The sequence below is a fragment of the Lagenorhynchus albirostris genome, chromosome 5 (assembly GCF_949774975.1).
Source record: "Lagenorhynchus albirostris chromosome 5, mLagAlb1.1, whole genome shotgun sequence".
NCBI lineage: Eukaryota > Metazoa > Chordata > Mammalia > Artiodactyla > Delphinidae > Lagenorhynchus > Lagenorhynchus albirostris.
In genome coordinates, this window is record NC_083099.1 from 4,555,817 (window position 1) to 4,575,799 (window position 19,983).

At 40.2% G+C, this 19,983-nt stretch overlaps 1 protein-coding gene across 6 annotated transcripts in view; it reads right to left on the bottom strand.

Moving 5' to 3' along the window:
- Positions 1–19,728, bottom strand: part of LOC132520827 (ubiquitin-conjugating enzyme E2 E2) — a 385,603-nt gene extending 365,875 nt beyond the window's left edge. For 5 of the 6 annotated variants that reach the window (XM_060149539.1, XM_060149538.1, XM_060149540.1 and 2 more), the window contains exons 1-3: positions 19,575–19,728; positions 13,809–13,992; positions 5,749–5,799 (exon numbers count right to left, since the gene is read on the bottom strand). In XM_060149539.1, the coding sequence (XP_060005522.1) occupies positions 5,749–5,799; positions 13,809–13,984 (227 nt within the window). In that variant the 5' untranslated portion in view covers positions 13,985–13,992; positions 19,575–19,728. Of the gene's footprint in view, positions 1–5,748; positions 5,800–13,808; positions 13,993–19,364; positions 19,519–19,574 lie in introns of those variants that run through there. The other variant, XM_060149535.1, reaches the window with a different exon arrangement.
- Between the last annotated feature and the right edge of the window lie 255 nt (positions 19,729–19,983).

The following is a 19,983-nucleotide window of genomic DNA, read 5'->3' on the forward strand; positions in this document are numbered from 1 at the left end:
TCATGGCCTCCTCTATTCTAGCAATGCCTTAACTAATGAGTTAAAACAATGAAAAGTAAATGAGACGACTTACAGTTTCTGATTCAAAACTTACTACATCAAGACTGAGGTACTGGCAGAAGGACAGATAGGCACAGATCAATGGAATGAAACTGACAGTTCAGAAATAAAGCTTCACATATACGATCCATTGATTTTTCAAAAAGGATATGAAGCCAATTCAATGGGGAAAATGGTCTTTGTAGCAATGGTGCAGGGATAACTGGGATATCCACAAGGAAAACAATGAAGCTGGACCTCTACCTCACACCATATGCAAAATGGATCAGAGGTCAAAATATAAAAGCTAAAACTAAAAAAAAACTCTTACTAGAAAACTGTAGGCGTAAATCTTCTTAGTCTCGGATTAGGCAATGATTTCATAGAAATGACGCCAAACGCGCAAAGTAACAAAAGAAGAAGTAGATAAGCTGGACTTCATCAAAACTTAAAACTTTTATGCTTCAAAAGTAACTATCAAGGAAGTGAAAACACTATCCACAGAATGAAAGAAAATATTTGCAAACCATATATCTGATACGAGACCTGTATTCAAAATATATAACGCAACTCAGCAACAAAAAGACAAAACTCAACTTAAAAATGGTCAAAGAATTTGAATAGACATTTCTCCAAAGAAGATATAAAAATGTCCTATAAGCATATGAAAAGATGGTCATCATCATCATCATCATTCAACAGGGTAATGCAAATCAAAACCACAATGACATACTACTTCACACCTGCTAGAATGGCTATCATTAAAAGACAGAAAGTAACAACTGCTGAGGCTATGGAGAAACTGGAACTTTGATACACTGCTGGGAGGAAGGTAAAATGGTGCAGCCACTCTGGAATACAGTCTGGCAGTTCCCCAAAGGGTTAAACACAGTCACTATATGACGCAGCAATTCTACTCCTGGGTATATATCCAAGAGAAATGAACACAAATGTCCACACAAAACCCTGTACACCAATGTTCAGAGCAGCATTACTCACAATAACCAAAAAGTGGAAACAGTCCAAACATCCATCAGCCGATGAACAGACAGATAAAATGGAGTATATCCTCACAATGGAATATTATTCAAAAACATAAATTAAGTACTGATGGCACTACAACATGGATGAACCTTGAAAACATGACGCTTCTTGAAAGAAGCCAGTCACAAAAGGCCACATACTGTATGATTCCGTGTATATGAAATGTCCAGACGGCAAATCTATGGTGACAGGGAGGAGACTGATGGTTGCCTAGGGCTGGGTGGTGGCAAAATTGAGAGGGACTGGGAAAGGGGTGACTGCTAAAAGGTGCGGTGTTATCCTTCTGGGGCGGCCAAAATGTGAAACCGATTGGGACGGAGGTAAGACTGCGAAGACACTAAAAGCCACTGGATTTTACACTGTAAATTACACATCTCAATAAAGCTGTTACAATTAAAAAATAAAGCAGAGCCTGTGTTCAGTGAGTAGATAACTGAAACATAACAATAAGAGTAAAAACTGCTAATATAACTGAATTACATCCTCTTTTTTAGTATCTCCTCCTTTTATTTGCTCAATTAGTAAATCAAAAGTCAAATCCAAACGGATCATTTTACCAGTCTCTACTTGCAAGAAGTAATAAGGATCTCTGTCAGCTCCATGCTCATAGAGCTAACATAAACTTGGGCAGTATCAGATCATAACAGAATTTGAACTTAGCTTTTCTCTGCAATAAAGAGAAACAGGTTATCCTTAGGATGACAGAAATTTTAATGCAGAAATTTTTCTAGCTAGCTGCCAGTTTTCCACTAACCTCAGGGAAATATAAATGAAAACACTAACACATTTACAGATTTAAAATCTGTGTTTCTGACAACTGTGAAGAGTCCTGAAAGTCACAACTTAGTCATCTACAAGCTAAGCTGGTGTGCAGGGCACTGAGGTCGTGAGCAACTCTAGCCAACAGCCCAGCACCTCCAACTCAGCTGGCGGCACCAAAACATTTATGGATCTGCAGCGGTCTCAGGAGAGAGCCCCTGCAAATGTCATGGGTCAATTATGATATCAATCATAAATGAGAGTAAGGATTTCCCTGGTGGCGCAGTGGTTAAGAATCCGCCTGCCAATGCAGGGGACACAGGTTCGAGCCCTGGTCTGGAAAGATCCCACATACCACGGAGTAACTAAGGCCATGCACCACAACTACTGAGCCCGTGTGCCACAACTACAGAAGCCTGTGCGCCTAGAGCCCGTGTTCCGCAACAAGAGAAGCCACCGCAATGAGAAGCCTGCACACCGCAATGAAGAGTAGCCCCCGCTCGCCGCAGCTAGAGAAAGCCAGCGTGCAGGAACAAAGACCCAACGCAGCCAAAAAATAAATGAATTTATTTAAAAAAACGTAAGACTAAGCAAAATACATTCTACTATTTACAGAGACTACTCTACGTATATAACCAAATTTCACACAAATTATGTACAATTTTCTATGCCCACAGCCCTACAGACCTTATGATTTTATGAACACAAACTGTTTTCTTAGATATATCATAAAGTTTTGTTGTTAAACATTAATTCTAATATTATAATATAAAAAAAGAATTAATTTTACGCAGCCTAAAAAAAAAAAAACAGTATTATTGCATTTTTACCTCGAAGACAATAAAAAAAAAATGTGAAAAGAAAACCAAAAAATGTATAGGCAGGTGTTTCCTATAAGAAGAAATAATGTAACTTATTGTCAAAATGTTATGTGCATGCTCTTTTAGAAGATTAAGTTTGTTCAAAACCTGAAAAAAAAAAAAAAACTTAAACAATACTGCAGTAGAGGATAAACACATGCTAGTTCCTGCAATACAAATCCAAGAATTGCTCACCTGGACATCACATAAGAGATGCACTGAGACTCAGAAGTCCCATCTCTAACCTGACATACACACAGAACTGGGCTGTACTAGCCTCTTAAGTTCCAGAAAATAAGAATAAACCACACTCCAAGTGGAAGGTGACACACACCCACCCTTACCGAGACAGCTAGCAGATAAAATCCTTCTCCATTCGGATTGCCTGAACACACCCATGCTTCCCCACACGTTATCTTTACCTGCAACAGTGAGTTAACAAGTACCCAAGCCACCAAAAAGCAGGGCTGTGAGAGGCACGTGTCCCAGGAAGTGTAACAAAAGGGAATACTTAGGCGACCGGGGATTCTGACTCTATCAGGCAGATGGCTTTAATTACTACACGTCTATAAACTAATTCATTACAGTCAGTAGGACACACATGAAGACAGCACAGCACTTTTAAAAAATCAACCACAAAAGCACTGTTAACCTTGTGCCAAAAACATGCCCAACCAAAATTGTTCTACCTTCTCTTTCTGAAGACAGTGACTACATTCTCATTGAAATATAGATGGGAAGATTTACTATAAACCACAATCAAATATTTGACACCCGAACTCCAAACGCCACAGCAATCCGCTTAATACAAGCACGTGAACGTCTAAGTGAAGAGGCGCAAGCACGCAGGGAACCTGGGGGTAATCACCACTTCCCAGCCAGCCCCAGCACAGCAGATCCTTTGCCAGGGGGAGCACCACAAACATGAAGGTGGGCATGATCTTAGCGTCTGCATGATCAGTCCAATCAACTATTTGGGGGTCAATAAAAGGAGCTAAAGACACTTCACCAATAGTCCTTGCTTCTGAAGCAAATTTAGTTACCCAACCTGCACGTGGTTAAAAGGATTTCATTGCAAATTTCCCAAAGCCAGCAAATCAACCAAACAAAGTATCTTTCCTACAATGTTCTATGTCAATATCTCAATAAAAATGGGGGGAAAATAAAACTAAGTAGGTGCCTTTCCTGAGATTGTCTGAGGGGCTTATTATGTGTGACATCTACATTTTTAAATGTAAAACTATTACACATATTTTGCTTACATAACCAGTAATGATACTTTAACTAAGGCTCAATGAAAAAGTAAATCCCCAAATTTCAGATGACACCATAGTTAAGCTTTTCCTTTTTTACATTAAATAGAACTATGGTTCAATTATTGAAGTTTATTTAAGTAATAATAACCATTATGTAATTCCTTTCACAGACTCTCCAGTTTTCATGCATGTTTACAATATATCGGTTTAATCTAAGTTAAATTATTATTTGTAGTAAGTCAAGGCTAAATTAGACGAATGCATTAGAAAATAATATATGATAGTAAAGTTGCAAACAGTCTAATCATCACGTTATATGTGGATTTCATTTATCAAAAGTGAGCCTTAAACAAGCTCATCAAAACAATTAGTTTATTTTGCCAAGAATCTGTTGTCAAAATTTAAGCAAATAAGTGTATAAACTAAGTTCACATATTTACCAGTTCAGTTGTTTGTAAAAAGGTAACAAAAATACTATATGAGGTAAAACAGTTTATTAAAAAAAAGATTCAAACCATTAAAACAAATATTATCATAAGAAACAAGGGATTTTAGTTTAATTCAAACTGAAGTTTTTCCACAAATCAATCCACTTACACAAACTGGCCACCAAAGCCTAAACAATGATCTGTCATCTAAAACAGCTTTGATGTAACATAGTCTTAAGTGTGACAAAAAAAGTCTTACTATTAAACAGCTTTTCCTAACAAAGAATCATTTGTTCTAGCTGAGTGAAACTTCCTTTGAATGTTATTATTACAAGTTTATATACTATATATGACTCTCATGTAAAGAACCATATTAAATTCACCACAAACTTTAAGTCTTATTAGAATTTTTCCTACACAAAATAGCTGTCAACTAGCCACAGAGCCATCTGCAAAACTTTCACTTTCACTAACAACCATAGTTGCTGTCTTTGCCTTCATATAAAAACAAAATCAGTGAAATCAGAAATCACACCCAGCAACCCATTCAATATTGGAAACCTGCCCTCTCACCTCTGATGCACACCACCACCAATTTAAACGACAAAAACTCCACGCTGGCCTGGTTTCAACATTGAGTTCACATCAAAACAGAAAGAATTGTCTTAAAACCGCCAAACAGCCATCTTGCAACTACGGCACCAGATGCAAGATACTGTTTAAGGTGGGAGATAGTTTCTCTCCTCTTTCCACTACGTACCTGCACATCATTAATCATTTCTGGGCAAGCACGTTAACTTCCTATAAGTAAACTCAGACCAGAAAGTTGAGGGTATGTGGTCATAAAGGAGAGAGCGTTTTAAATTCAACCTGCCTCCAATCACCCGTTCTGACTTAGTCACAAGCCATGACGACAAGAAGTAATGTAAACCATGAAGAACACTGTTTAATGTTCCAGCACTTTTAAAAATTAATTTCCAACAGGATAACAGCTGAATAATTATCAAATAGCAAATATTTTAGCCACGCTGTTATTGCATCATTGAAGAAGTCATTTAAAACCCTCACGCCTCTTTCACTAAAAGGTGACTGTATTTGTTACCCTATAATTTCACTACCTTATTTTTATTGCGTTACTCTGTTTTTTGGTGACACCACTCTACCACTGCAGACAAACTTGCGGAATATCCCATTTCTGCAGAGACAACCACCACCACTGTCTTCCACAATCATTAAAGTCCAAACCACAGTGATGTTTTTACTAACTAATCAGGCTACAACAACAATAGTTGCGCATCAGACCAACAGTTCAATTACTCTTCCGCAAAAGATACAAATAAATAAAAATCCGTAAGTACTTACCTACAGTTGGGAGGCGGGTCCAACGTAATTTCTGCAAGTTCCTTCTGAATTCTTCAAAATAAAGACAAAGAAAGTTACATTAAAATGTCTTCACTCTTTTAATATTTCATTAAAATTATACTTTTACACTAGTCTTTCCCGTTTGTATGCTTTTAATTTGAAATACTAATACCGTATAAATCATCATATATAATACCAACAAAGTAGTAATTTCTGCCACAGTTTTGACAATGCTCCTACAAAGAGTAATGAGACTGGCCACCATCGGTGCTTGCAGCCTGTATTAGCAACACTATAAGTTCAATGAAAACTTCGTTAAGCCACTGCTAACACTAACCAAAATTTCTAGTTTAAATTGGAAACGTTTGCCACACTATTTATGGATCATTCCAACTTCTGATCTGTACTAGAACATCCCATACAGGATGGAAAAATGGTCATATTAAGTTGAATCCAAGCATCCTGACTGAGCCAATCAACTGGTAAAGAAAGGATTATCAAGATCTCATTCTAACACCCAAAACCACTATCAAAGTATAAGTGGTATTATTCCCTGAAGCCTCTAGGTTGGAGCAAGTTGAGGCTTTCAAGTTTCAATAAGCCTTACTAGAATGCCTTCATTTTAATGTAACTGCATGAGCTTTGTGCAAAGGGGGGGAGAAAAAGAACTTTTATTTTAAAAACCTGTTTTTGCCCTGAGTTATTTTCACCTTTTATTTTTAACTGCACCTAACCCCCTATACATATACAAAGGCTAACAGTGCTACACTGTTTTGTAAGAGTATACTTAGCAACCTTCTATCATTCATGTATTATTAAAAGTAGGCTTTGTTAAGCCTAATTTTTTTAAATTCTCAAAACCATTTCTTCTCCTCTGCCTTGGTTTTAAAATATGAGATTCACTAACTGCTGGATGCCTGCTCTTCTGGTAATGACAGGTGACTAAAAGCACCATAAAAAAATAAGAATTTTAACAAAGACATTTATTCTCAAACAGTTTCATTCTGTGCCTTTTCCAAGACAACCAACGGAAGCTCAGAATTGGTGCAAATCCCCCAAAAGGACTGCCACCAACCTCCCAAGTGAAGTGCATGGTCCAGATGTAATGGTCACTTCTCTAAGCCATGTGACTCAGGGTTGGGGAGGCATTATGAAGTAGAGGAAGCCTAACAAATTTAAAGCCAAAAAACCTATTAATTCTGCTATCCCATTAATTGAGGACTCTTGGGCAAAAAGACTGCTCACACCTGCTCCCTCTCTTTAGGCCTCAATTTTCTCTCCTATGAAATGAAGAGGTTCTAACTAGGACAAATTCCATGACCTCTTATCGTTAGAACATATGATTTCCTTGTAATATGGACTCTGTGATGTGTTTATATGCATTTAAAGTACATATGGCCCAGAATTAAATAAGAGAAATCTCAAAGATCTGATATAGGAGACCACCCTTCATAGATTTCACACAAAAATATAAATAAAACAGGCACCTGAAAACAAAATGGGTAAGTCCAGGTTACAGACAGCAAACTGAGAACACACACATTCACCTCCCACTCCTTCAGGACCCCATGGTAATGGGGGGGTGGGGGAGCAGGTGGAGATACAGAAAATGCAAAAAGGAATAAACAGCAAAGAGAAGGGGGTGGTCACCAAAGGAGGAGAAATTTCAGTGTATTTCTGGAAGACAAAGCAGATGGGTGTAGATCAAACAGGTTGAGATGGTCAAGAGGGGACTGCGGAGTACATAAAGATTAAAAAAGACCTACTATTCGGGGAGCCGGGAGAAAGACAGTCAGAAATCCCAGAAGAGATTACATTTTCTGCCTAAGAAAATCGTAGATCGAACAGGAAGGAAACTCAAACGTAAAATAATTTTAATCATGTAACAGATATTAAGGCATAAAACAGAAAGATTTGACCTATTTCACCTAAATGCTATGACTCACTGGGGAGCCCTGAGATCATAACACTGGACTTAGAGGAAATCTAATCCTAACACGGTGTTTGGTGTGGCACTAAATATTTAGGTAAACGTACAGACAGTTTATTGGCCTTTTACTTACAGATAAAGCACAGAAGACAGGTTGTAGTTGCACTACACAATGAAAACGTTACTAACCTTGAAGATGTGAAATTGGGTGTAGCTAATAGAAACCAACAAAAAGTGGATGGGGGGCTGTGAGTAGATGGAAAGAAGAAAAAAGGTACTAATATCCCCATTTTACAAACTAGGGAACCAAGGAATACTGTTGAAATGTGAGGGAATAAGAAATAGTGGCTTAACTATATTATTTAGTTTAGAAAGACAACCAATACTCTTTCTTTTAAATGTAACTATCATTAACCGGGAGGAGGGAAAAAAAAGAAAGCAGGTGAGCAAGCTACATCCTCAAATTTCATAGCAAGGAGACAAAAGATATTATTTAAGTTAACAATTCAACAAGCAGGTATATGCATAAGATTTAGGGTTGTGCAGAAAACCAGCAGCAGGACAAACCAGAGACAGCTAAAGGAATGCAACTGGGACAGGGAGAGTGTTTCAACAGAAAACTGTTGCTTTTCATTAAAAATGTCTCTGTGCTGTTTAATCTGTTGCCAGAAACATGAATAACTTTCATAAAATTTTTCTATTTAAGTACAGTTGATTTACAATATTGTGTTAGTTTCAAGTGTACAGTAAAGTGATTCTGATATATACATATATATATACGCACATACCTATATGTGTGTGTGTATACACATATATATACTTTCGTTTTTATTCTTTATTTTATTTTATTTTGCAGTACGCAGGCCTCTCACTGTTGTGGCCTCTCCCGTTGCGGAGCACAGGCTCCGGACGCGCAGGCTCAGCGGCCATGGCTCACGGGCCCAGCCGCTCCGCGGCATGTGGGATCTTCCCGGACCGGGGCACGAACCTGTGTCCCCTGCCTCCGCAGGTGGACTCTCAACCACTGTGCCACCAGGGAAGCCCTATACTTTCGTTTTTAAAATAAGAGGACCAAAAGAACAGGCATTCAAAAGAGTATGCTTAAACTGTCAAAGAAAACTATTTTTAACATAAAAGAACTTCTTTGGGATCTTCAAATAACTCATCTTGCTTTATACTTATACTGTCCCTTTTGGTTTAAAAAATTGATGTCATAATTTTGTCACATAATTCTATAATGGAACTTGAAACCCCTCCAGATATCTATAATTCTAAATCTAATTATTCAATACAAAAAGCAATTTATAAACTTGCAATTGATAAACCTGACAATTCTGCGCAGGGAGTCAATATACTATAATATATTTGGAGCCACTGCTACCAAAGAATGGCTGTATTTCTCCTGACAGAAAAGATTATACGAAGAATTGCTATTTAAACGGTTGCAAGACGTCCTGCTGTTTTCAATAACAGCAATTCAATTCTATCTCAAAAGTTGTAATCATGGTATGTATTAAGTTTCTCAGTCTTGACACGCGGGGTAAGGAAGGCAGCTATTTCAGGCACTGTCCCTTAGGGTGACGAAAAATGAAAAAGTATCAATAATTCACACTTACCGTGTACCTTTTACATGATGATCTTAGGCTATTAAAAGTGAATTAAATAAATCTCACAGAATTTTCTAAGTATTACCGTTTTATCAGTCCCCATTTAGGAAACTAAGGTTAGTAACTGTACACTGGTAAGGTGAAAAGACAAGCAATTATCTTGCTAAGTCAAATAAACAAAAAGACCTCTCCTCTCTCTTATCAGAACTTTTAAGACAAAATCCTTTCTTGAGACATAAATCAACTAGACAATTGCCTAACTCGAATTTCTGTCCGGCAGTGCCACTTCCTTAGTCGTTATGATACAGAAGTCAGTGACTGCACATGGCTACGGAGTCAAGTCAGAAGCAAAATGCAGACTAAATTTCAGCTTGTAAGACTTCACCCAATACCTTAAATGTTCCAGGAATGGTAAGAGTATTGCACGTGACTGTCATCTGCTAGAAAGAAAGGGGAGTGGAGTACGGGGGCCACAATCATGATTCATTCAGCCTTGACTGAAGAAAACGGCACCAAAACGACAAAAAAGGAGGCAATATGAAACATTCATTTTAACACCAACATATTGGACTTATGGTTCAGAAAAATGAAGCGGTGTATAGGTACTGACATGTTTAAAACACAAACATATTTTAGGCTAAAGAAAATTCAGTAACTTACTCAGGGCCAAGCAGGACATGAATATATGACATGGGGATTCACAAAGGTGTTGGCTTAACAGTTATTATTTTAAAAAACCTTCATCCACTTAGATGACTTTCTATATTCCCCTACCGTCTGCATTCCTCAAAACCTTCCAAAATGAACTCATTCTCAAGAAGAAAACATCATGCAACTAATTACTAAAACTTTTAAAATCTCAAAGTAGTCTCTGAATTAACCCAGAAAACACAGAGCCATTGCAAGCAATAAACCCAGAGTTTACTTCTGAATGGTGATACACACCACGCACCTGTGAATCCAAAAGACCACTGATTCTTAAGACACCCTAAATTAATGATTGTGCGCATCAACTGTAAGATGCATCCTGATTTCAGGAACGTTAAAAAGTTTTTAAATGCACATTCAGAATCAAGAAAATACAATAATCATGAAAGATTATCTATAAAGAGTATTACTTCATTCTTATGTGGAAAACAAACTTAGATGAGCCCATATAATAAAAGTTCACATTGGAATACATGTACACTGAAATCAACCTTTCAACCTAACAAAAATTTAGAGTCTAAAGCTAAGTATCATCCCTAGGACAGTATTATATGTATTGTATCCAGTAAAATCACAATGTCCACTCTGAACAAAGGTAGCATGCAATAAATGTGATTTAAAATTCACATTTACAGGGACTTCCCTGGTGGCGCAGTGGTTAAGACTCGGAGCTCCCAATGCAGGGGGCCCGGGTTCCATCCCTGGTCAGGGAACTAGATCCCACATGCATACCGCAACGAAGAGTTCGCATGCCACAGCTAAGGAGCCCGTGAGCCGCAACCAAGGAGCCCACCTGCCGAAACTAAGACCCGGTGCAACCAAATAAGTAAATAGATAAATAAATATTTTTAAAAATTCACATTGACAGTACAGTCAATTCAATGAAGAGCTCAAAATAGATGTTTTATTGAATTGACTAGTCCATTTAATGAAATCATCAAAATTTGTTACTTCAGGCATAGTCCAACTACAAATAAGACAAATATATATATACAAAACAAATATAATTAGAGGTATAGCAAATATACCAAGAGTGATACAGACGTTATCGAGAGAACAGACCGTGATAAGAGCATGCCAATTTTTTAAGAAACAAATTCAAGCCAAAGAGGAGCAAAAATGCATCAAAGAAGTAACTAAAATCTCCCTCTTAACTCTGAAGAAGACAGAAATTAATTTTTACCACAGTTTAAATAAAATTCCCAGGAATTCCCTGGTGGTCCAGTGGTTAGGATTCTGCACTTTCAGTGCTGGGGCCCAGGTTCTATCGCTGGTCAGGGAACTAAGATCCCACAAGCCGTGGAGCACGGCCAAATAAGTAAATTTCCCATTTAATATTTTCTGTATCCAACATTACTTTTCTGTAATACCTGAAAACTGAAATTTTTTTTCAAGAAAACATGTTTTCTACACCTAATTATTAATTCTACAATTAAAGCACATTTTATGCAATTGAACATCTATGTGCAAAGTACTTTTCTTGAGTTACTATAAAAATCTGAGTTTTTCTAGTTTAGCAAACAGCGTTAAGTCCTCAGAGTTTAACATATACCTCATTTTCCTAAAGTTTATCAAATGGACTTGGAGAAATATCACTGTAGACTTTAACTGGCTGTGAGGCCGGGACCGTTATTATCCCCATTTTACAGAAGATAAAGCTGAGGTTTAGAAATGTTAAACTATGCATCTAATATCACAGAGAGACTAAATGCCAGAACCTAAAATCAAACCCGGATCCAGATGATTAACTCTGGCTCACAAAAGGACACTATTTGGAAAAGACGTCTCATCTGAATAAAAATCATTTATCAATAACAACAAGTTAGAATTTTATTTTGAAACTGCCTCTAACTTGGATCTTCTGAACACATTAGTACTGGGACTCTAAGCTCCACAGAAGATCCAACTCTTACAACAAACTCAAGATCCAAGGCAGCCAGTAAAAAACTATCGTGACCCTATTACATTAGGCACTGTGGTGAATTAAAGATGTTAAGTCCCTGCGCTCATGAGTCCCAATGTTTTCCTCAGTTGTTGGAACTTAAGCAGAGACGGTGGGGGGAACAAAATTAACTTCACTATCAACTAAACTGGGGAAAAGGAAAAGGGAAGAATTAAGTTTTTTGTGTTGGGTTTTTTGGGGGTTTTTTTGCTTAAAAAATTAGCAGTGAAGCAGCATTTTTTTATTTAAAACAAATAGTAAATGACTAAGTCACTTCAGACACTGTCCCGTAAACCACCCAGAGACCGTCTAGAGGAAGGTCATCAATCACAGTTTGAAAACCACAGATTCACAAGAATATATCTGTCAATGGAGGGATTTTTTTCAGCCAGGAAGCAACTCAAAAGACCCTTCTTACTCTCAGCAGTGCAGTAATACCAATTGCTATTAGGAGCCAATCAGACACTGACTGATTAGTGTTTCTCCATTTACATGGGCCACAATCTGTACTTGAGTACCTCCTACCCACCCACACCCACCTCCTTTCCTTCATCTAAACGCCCTATTTTCTCCATCCCCACCTTCCTTATCCGCTCTAACTCCACCCGCACTTCTCCACAGCAGGGCATTTTGTGTTGCCACCAGGTCCACCAGCTGAGGCCTCCTGGATTTGTGGTGTGAGAGCAGAAACAAACTGAACCCTTTCCCCATGCTGGCATATTCGCGTATAGAGAGGCTCGAAGGTTTAAAGTTCAAGGCTACCTGACTGTCACACAGCTCTTTCAACAGAGGTCAGGGATCAGCAGCACACGTCTGGAAAAGGGAAACTGAGTACCCTAGTCCCTTGGAGCAGGCAGCTCACCGCGTACCATCACTCAAACACCTCTCCCTAGAAAGTCACGTCCTGCCAGGGGCCTGAGAAGGTTCTTCCCAATCCTGTGGACCGACTAGGCCAGAGAGAAACAAGGTCCACTAGCCCGCATGGTTTATAATCTTTGGGATGGGTTCCCCCTAATTCATACTACCGAGTAAAGTATAAAGCTACCATTCAACATTCAGACATTCCACTATGCCTAAAATTTAGACTGCTTTTCTTTACACTTCCTATTTGATATAAAAATGGTATTAAAACAAGAACAGTACATCACAGGACCAGGCAAGATTCTACTAAATTCAATTCACCTTTAAATTATTTACCAAGAGATATTCTGTAACGTAACAATATTAGAGCAGATTTGTCTGCTGAGTCCAATGACATGCCAATCATCATAAGCAATTGATGTGGCAATAGGGAATCACTCAAATATCTTCCTTCCAGATCTAGCTATTCTCTGGAGAAAAAGAAAATCTGTATCGAGACTGAACCACTGCCTAATATGATGAAACCAAGATGCATTTGTTACTAAACTCCTGCATTTCTCACTTTACTAACAGGGAGTAGCAGGAAATACAGTACCATCCAATAACTATTTCAATGGACTCCCACTCTTTATTCTCTGCTACTGAACAGAATAAAATATTAATGGTCAAGGAACCATAAATCAAATCATCACACTTTTACATGCATTTTCCTATACATACTCACCTAACAATACATAAACACACACACATGCACACACACGCGCACACACACACACACACACTATGTATATGTACTTTATAAATTTGCCACGCTGTTTAACTGACTTTAAATACCAAAAAGTTCATATTGCATACAGTTAAAACCATGAAAAAGAAGTAATCTTGAAGAAGAAAGAAAAGTCCATGAACTTCATGGTCCACATCCCAGATAAATGACTAAATGCAAGAGAAAGATAGAACTTAAGATGATAAATTGATACGAAAACCAAAGAGGTTACAATAATTGAGGTACCTTTTAGCACTAGTTGACAATTTAGCAGCTGTTTTGCTGGATATTTTTCCCTCCTTTTTCTTGGGCTGAACTTGCTCTCTTTCTGGCTCTTGCTGGACACTTTCACGTTGGTCTCCATCAGAACTTCCTCCACTAGTGCTTGGACTGTCATCAACTCTTTGTGCCTCAGTGGACATTTTAGATCCTGGATTAGAGAGTTAAAAATCATTTATTCAGTTGTGGGAGGACTGCAGTAAGGTACCTCAAGAAGAGAGAGATAGTGGATCTTAGAGGAATCAAGGAAAGCTCACTATAAAATGAATGACTTGGTCACTTTACAAAACAGCTTTGGGAGTTGCCAAAACTTTTCTTTCATCCATTCAAAGTGTACTGAGGAGGGAAATGAAAACATACAAAATATATACACAAAATGCTCACAGCAACATTATTCATAGAACCAAAAAGAGAAAACAACTCAAATGTCCACTAACTGACGAACAGATAAACCAAGTGTGGTATATCCAAACGATGGGCTATTACTCAGCCACATAAAGGAATGAAGTATCGTATCTACATGTTACAACATGGATGAACTCTGAAGACATTATGCTAAGTGAAAGAAGCCAGTCACAAAGGACCACAAACTGCATGATTCCATTTATACGGAACATCCAGAATAGGTAAATCCACAAAGACAGAAAAGTCAGTAAGCGACTGCCAGGGGCTGGGAGTGAGGGAAGAATGGGAAAGGGCTGCTGATAGGTGCAAAGTTTCCCTCTGGGGTGATGAAATGTTCTTAAATTAGATAATGGTGATGTTGTACAACTCTAAATATTCTAAAAACCACTGAGTTACACATTTTCAAAGAGTGAATTTTACAGTATGTGAATTACACGGCAATAAATCTGTTAGCCAAAAAAACCTGAGGGCCTACTGCCCACCAGGCACTGTGCTAGGCCCTTTGGTCCCACAGGCATGAGAAATCTGATCCAGTGGGTAAGCCAACTTGCTAAGGGCTGTAACAGAGGTTAGTAAAAACAGCCGCAAGAACAGAGGAATGGGGCACACTTCCGCACCAATATCACGTGAATACATCCTCCGGGCTGGGCTAAGGTTAAAATCCTCTAAACCAGTCAACTGTTTGAAGTAACCTCTGTGGTAACAGAAGAACACAGAGGCCTCCATGGCTCTAGATAAAAGCTGGGCCGCATCACAGTACCAGCACCGACCCAACAATATACCAAGCAACCGCGTTTCACAGGAGATGAGGGCTTTATGGAAACAGTGAAGGGTTCTTCCCCCCCACCCAAGTCTGGATGAAATATCCCTCAAGGCTTTCAAATTCCCTGTGCCCTGAGTTCATGCTGCACAAGAACTCTGATTACCAACTCACGCTCCTCAATACCTTGGTACACAGGTACTGTGAGTTGTTATAACCTAGATAACACAAAACAAGTGCCGGTCCTCTTCACAACTGTCACTCCATCACAATCAATTTCTGAGTTTGAGCACCATGACCCAGCTAGGTTAGAGTTTACTGACAAGTCCAAAACCAAACTGACAAAACCCACACCCAGACTCTCAACAATGTTACTGTCACCTCATAACCACTTGGGATGGCGCAGCTACCTTCTGAGGTACCTCTTCCTTAAAAACAAAACTACCTTTAAGAAGTGACATTAGGGGCTTCCCTGGTGGCGCAGTGGTTGAGAGTCCGCCTGCCGATGCAGGGGACGCAGGTTCGAGCCCTGGTCTGGGAAGATCCCACATGCCGCGGAGCAACTAAGCCCATGCGCCACAACTACTGAGCCTGCGCTGTAGAGCCCGTGAGCCACAACTACTGAGCCTGCACGTCCGGAGCCTGTGCTCCGCAACAAGAGAGGCCACAACAGTGAGAGGCCCGCGCACCGCGATGAAGAGTGGCCCCCACTCGCCGCAACTAGAGAAAGCCCTCGCACAGAAACGAAGACCCAACAAAGCCAAATAAATAAATTAATTAATTAATTTTTAAAAAAAGTGACATTAACAACACAAAATATACCTTTAAGAATCACAGATAAATGGGACAAATTCCTTTTGAAAAAGATACTATGTTACTCTCAATCAAATCAGGACTTGAAATAAAACTGTATTTGATAGATCGACAATAAGAATCAATACGTAAAAGAGAGACACCTCAAATAAAGCACCGTTTTTTATTACTATAATCGGTCCAAATGTATAGCTAGCTGACAATGATTAAAACTCATCATCACCAAAGATTTAACTTGTAGCTTGCTCTAAATCAAAGTGATTTCCTAATACAGACCTTTAAGTGGTTGAAATTCGTATGGTAACACAAACCAAAAAGCACTGCAAGAGAACGGAGGAATCAGGAAGTACAGGGGGTGAAGAGTCAACAGAAATTCCTGAACGTCTTCAATAAGACAACACGCAAACACAGCACCACCACCCTCTCACCCTCAACGGCCCCCTCCTCCACGCAGCTCTGAAACACACAGGGAACCCTGACTGCTTTTCTCTCTACCCTGTAAATGGAGAGCATGATGAGTCTCCACAGCCGTGACATCTTTTATGAGCACTAAAGTCACTTAATAGAATCCTGAAACACACAGGGAACCCTGACTGCTTTTCTCTCTACCCTGTAAATGGAGAGCATGAGTCTCCACTGCCGTGACATCTTTTATGAGCACTAAAGTCACTTAACAGAATCCTGAAATTTTATATCAGTATGTTTCACATCTAGCTCTAACAGTCCTAACGTATTTCTTGCTTTTTTTTCCTTTCACTGCTATTTCACTTAAATTCTCACCCTTGGATTTAACACTGATTTCTTTTTTCAGCTTACTTCTTTCAGTAAAAAAAAATATCAAAAGTTGAAAACCTTATAAGTATGTATATAAGAGCATGTTAGATAGAGCAGATGTGCATGCGAGTAAGAAAGAGAAGAATTCTCAGAGAAAGGCCCTCAGACACAGCAAAATGCTGCTGGCAATATTTTGAGATATGTGAAATGAGTGAGAAATTATTTTATACGTCTTAAACCAGAAGCAATCCATTATATGACAAACATATGGAAACCTAAGTAAAATTCTTTTTTACTGAAACTCCAGCTTCAGTTTAATAAACTATGCCTAGAAATTCAGTTGTATATTACATTAGTTATAAAGCGACACGTTCATCTTAATAGTTTTATTTATGTGTAACTACATAATATCTAATAATGCCACAAGTATATATAATTACTTAAAAGACTACTCAATGATATAATCTGGGCCATAATCTGAAACCCAAATTTCAGAAACTGCTCCAGAATATCAGAAGACTAAAATTAGTCTCAGTAGAGAACTATTAAAATACCCAAATAGATGTATAATTTCTACAGTTTCACAATAAGGAAAAAAGATTATTTCCACTTTGGACCTAAGATACCTTATTTTGTCCAAATCTTAACCTACAGATGATAAATTTGCTCAAGGCCACGAATAACCACTATAGAAACTTGTAGAAACAAAGTTTTCGTATCTTTTTCAAATATCAAGAGTAAGGGGAAATTCTGTGGCTGTTGGTTTTTGAATGCCTGCTTACGCAAAAAGTATGGGGAAAAACTAAGTGACAACTAATCTTTATGAAGAAAAAACTGTCTATAAGCATTTTAATTAGTTACAAGACTGGTGTTTTGTCTCTCTAAAGTACAAATGAATGAAACTTCCTGAATTAAAACTCTCTAAATGTTATCTTCTAAATCAGCGCTTTAAAATCATCTATTAACATTAATTCCTAAATAGCTAATTTGATCCAATTATCTAGAGTGAAGATGAACTTGAATCCCGCCGTTATAAACATAGAGCTACTCTTCCATGATAGTTTCAAAGATATTAAGATACTTAAATTTTTGCCTTGTATTCAAAGTAAAACTTGGCTACTAAACATAAAATAGTAAAGTAGAACTTTCCTCAAATGCGGGTTATATTAAGAGTTTAGATATCGTTCTTTCTTCAACACACAAATTACCTAAACCTGTATTAGCAATGTACTCCATATTGTAAATTACAGTCTTGGAAATTAGCAACATCCAAAATGAAACTCACATGTTCCATAAAAATGAAATGATTTGGTTATAAATATTACTGATAACGTAAAAACAACCATAGTCACTCCATAAATCCGGATTACTGTCCAGATAAGCCTTATAAGTGTACCTCACGGTATAAAACTGCAAAAGCAAATGTTCCTTTGAGCTTTTACAACAGGAAAACGCGTAATTCTGTCATCTGATTTCTTGCTATTTGTCTTCCCACTCACGTTTCCAAACTTTTCTAAAATGTAAAATAATTTATATTATATGCAGAATATCGAGCAATAGCCAGCTTTGCACTTACCTGCAGAGATATTTATGCACGAAATAATCGTGGAACACCCAAGTTTTGAGGAAAAGGTGCTATGTCCTGGAGGGGACCACCTTTCTATAATGGGCTATGACATTATATGAAAACCCTCCGTCACTGGCATCAGCCCACATACAAAACTCTAAACAGCCAAGGAGCATCCAAACTGAGTCAACACAAATATTTAGATTCCCAAGGTCCAGACTGAATTACCACCTATTCAGAAACATACATTTTTAGGAATCAGGGATTTTAAAGCAACAACAACAACAACAAAAAAAAAAAACTAAAAAGAACTTAATATCTTTCTGAAAGGCGAGATACTCTTAAGGTAAACCCTAGCATTTCCTTTTGTACTCTTAAATAGAAATATTTGAGTAGACGCTCAAGAATACAGAAGGCAAAACGATGAATCTTGAAGGCATGCAAATAGGTCTAACAGCCACCGAGCACAGGATGAGGTCTTTCTAAAGCGGCCTTAATTTCCTTAAGGGAAGATGGATTGGACATTTCTGGTCGGTCGTGGGAAAAAAAACACAAGAAGCTACTCTTTATCTTCATTAGAAATGGTAAAGGGCAAAAGGATCAAAACACTAAGAGAGAAGAGAGAGGGAGGGGGGAGAAGAAGGGGAGGGCGGGGGGAGAATCCAGTTTCGAACCAGGCCAGTGGGAGCTGCAGAGAAGAGGTTGGAGAAAAATGGGCTTGGGCTCCAAACTGTGACAAGCGCTGGGCTTCACAAAAGACCAGGACAACACACACTCCACACCAGGGCAAACACAAACACACCCCACCGGGTCTCCAGGCGGGCCCCGGGGGGGCCAGACCCTGCACTCGCCCGGAGAGACACCATGTGCTGCAATTATGCAATTAGTGAAAATAGCAGAAGACCGAGCCGGGCACTTTCCACCGTGACATTTATCCTGTACTTTTGCAAAGACTTAGTTCCAGGATGCGGCTGGAGAGGGATGGGGAACCGAGAACGGAAGGGGGTAGAGGATGGGCAGGGAGGGAAGAGGCAGGAGGAGGGGTGGATGGGGAGGAGGGGGAGGGGTGGAAAGGGCGAGAAACCGGGGCAGGAGGCTCGCGGGAGGGGGCGCGGGGACGGGGGCACGCGGGGCGCGGGGAGGGAACCGGGTCGCGAGCGGCGCCGAGGGGAGCGGGGGGTCGGGGCGGGGGCCCAACGGGTACCTGAGGGAGGGGCGTCCGCGCAGGTCGCGAGCTCGAGCCCCAGCCCGGGGAGAGGAGTCAGCGGAGGCGCGGGGGAAAGGGGCGCGGAGGAGGCCCCGGTGACGGGATGTCCCCTCGGACCGTCCGGTCACCGAACCCGGACCCGCGCACCGCGCACCGGACCGCCCGGCCACGCCTGTCCCCGCCGCGCCCGCGCCCGCCCGGACTCACCCCCGGCGCCGCCGCCGCCGCCCCGGCCGTTCCAGCTCCGGCTCCCGAGGCTGCTGCCCGCGGCTGTCGCTGTGGCCGCCCCTGAGTCCTGAAAAGTGGAGCCACCGCCTCCGTGAGCCGCCGCCGCCCGGCCGTCCGCGCGCGCGCCCGCGACTGCGCGTGCCCGCGTGCCCGCCCGGGAGAGACCGCGAGAGCGCGAGTCCCACGTCGGCCCGCCGCGCCGCGCGCCTCCCTGCCCCCTCCCCGCTCCGCCCCTCCTCCGCGGGCGCGCGGCCGCGAGGGGGCGGCGGCGGGCGCGCGCACGGCGGGGCCCCGCGGCCGGGCGAGAAGGCTGGAAGGCGGCGCGGAAAAGTGAAGTGACAGCCGGGTCCCGGGAGCGGGCAGCGGCGGGAGTGGGCGAGGGGCGTCC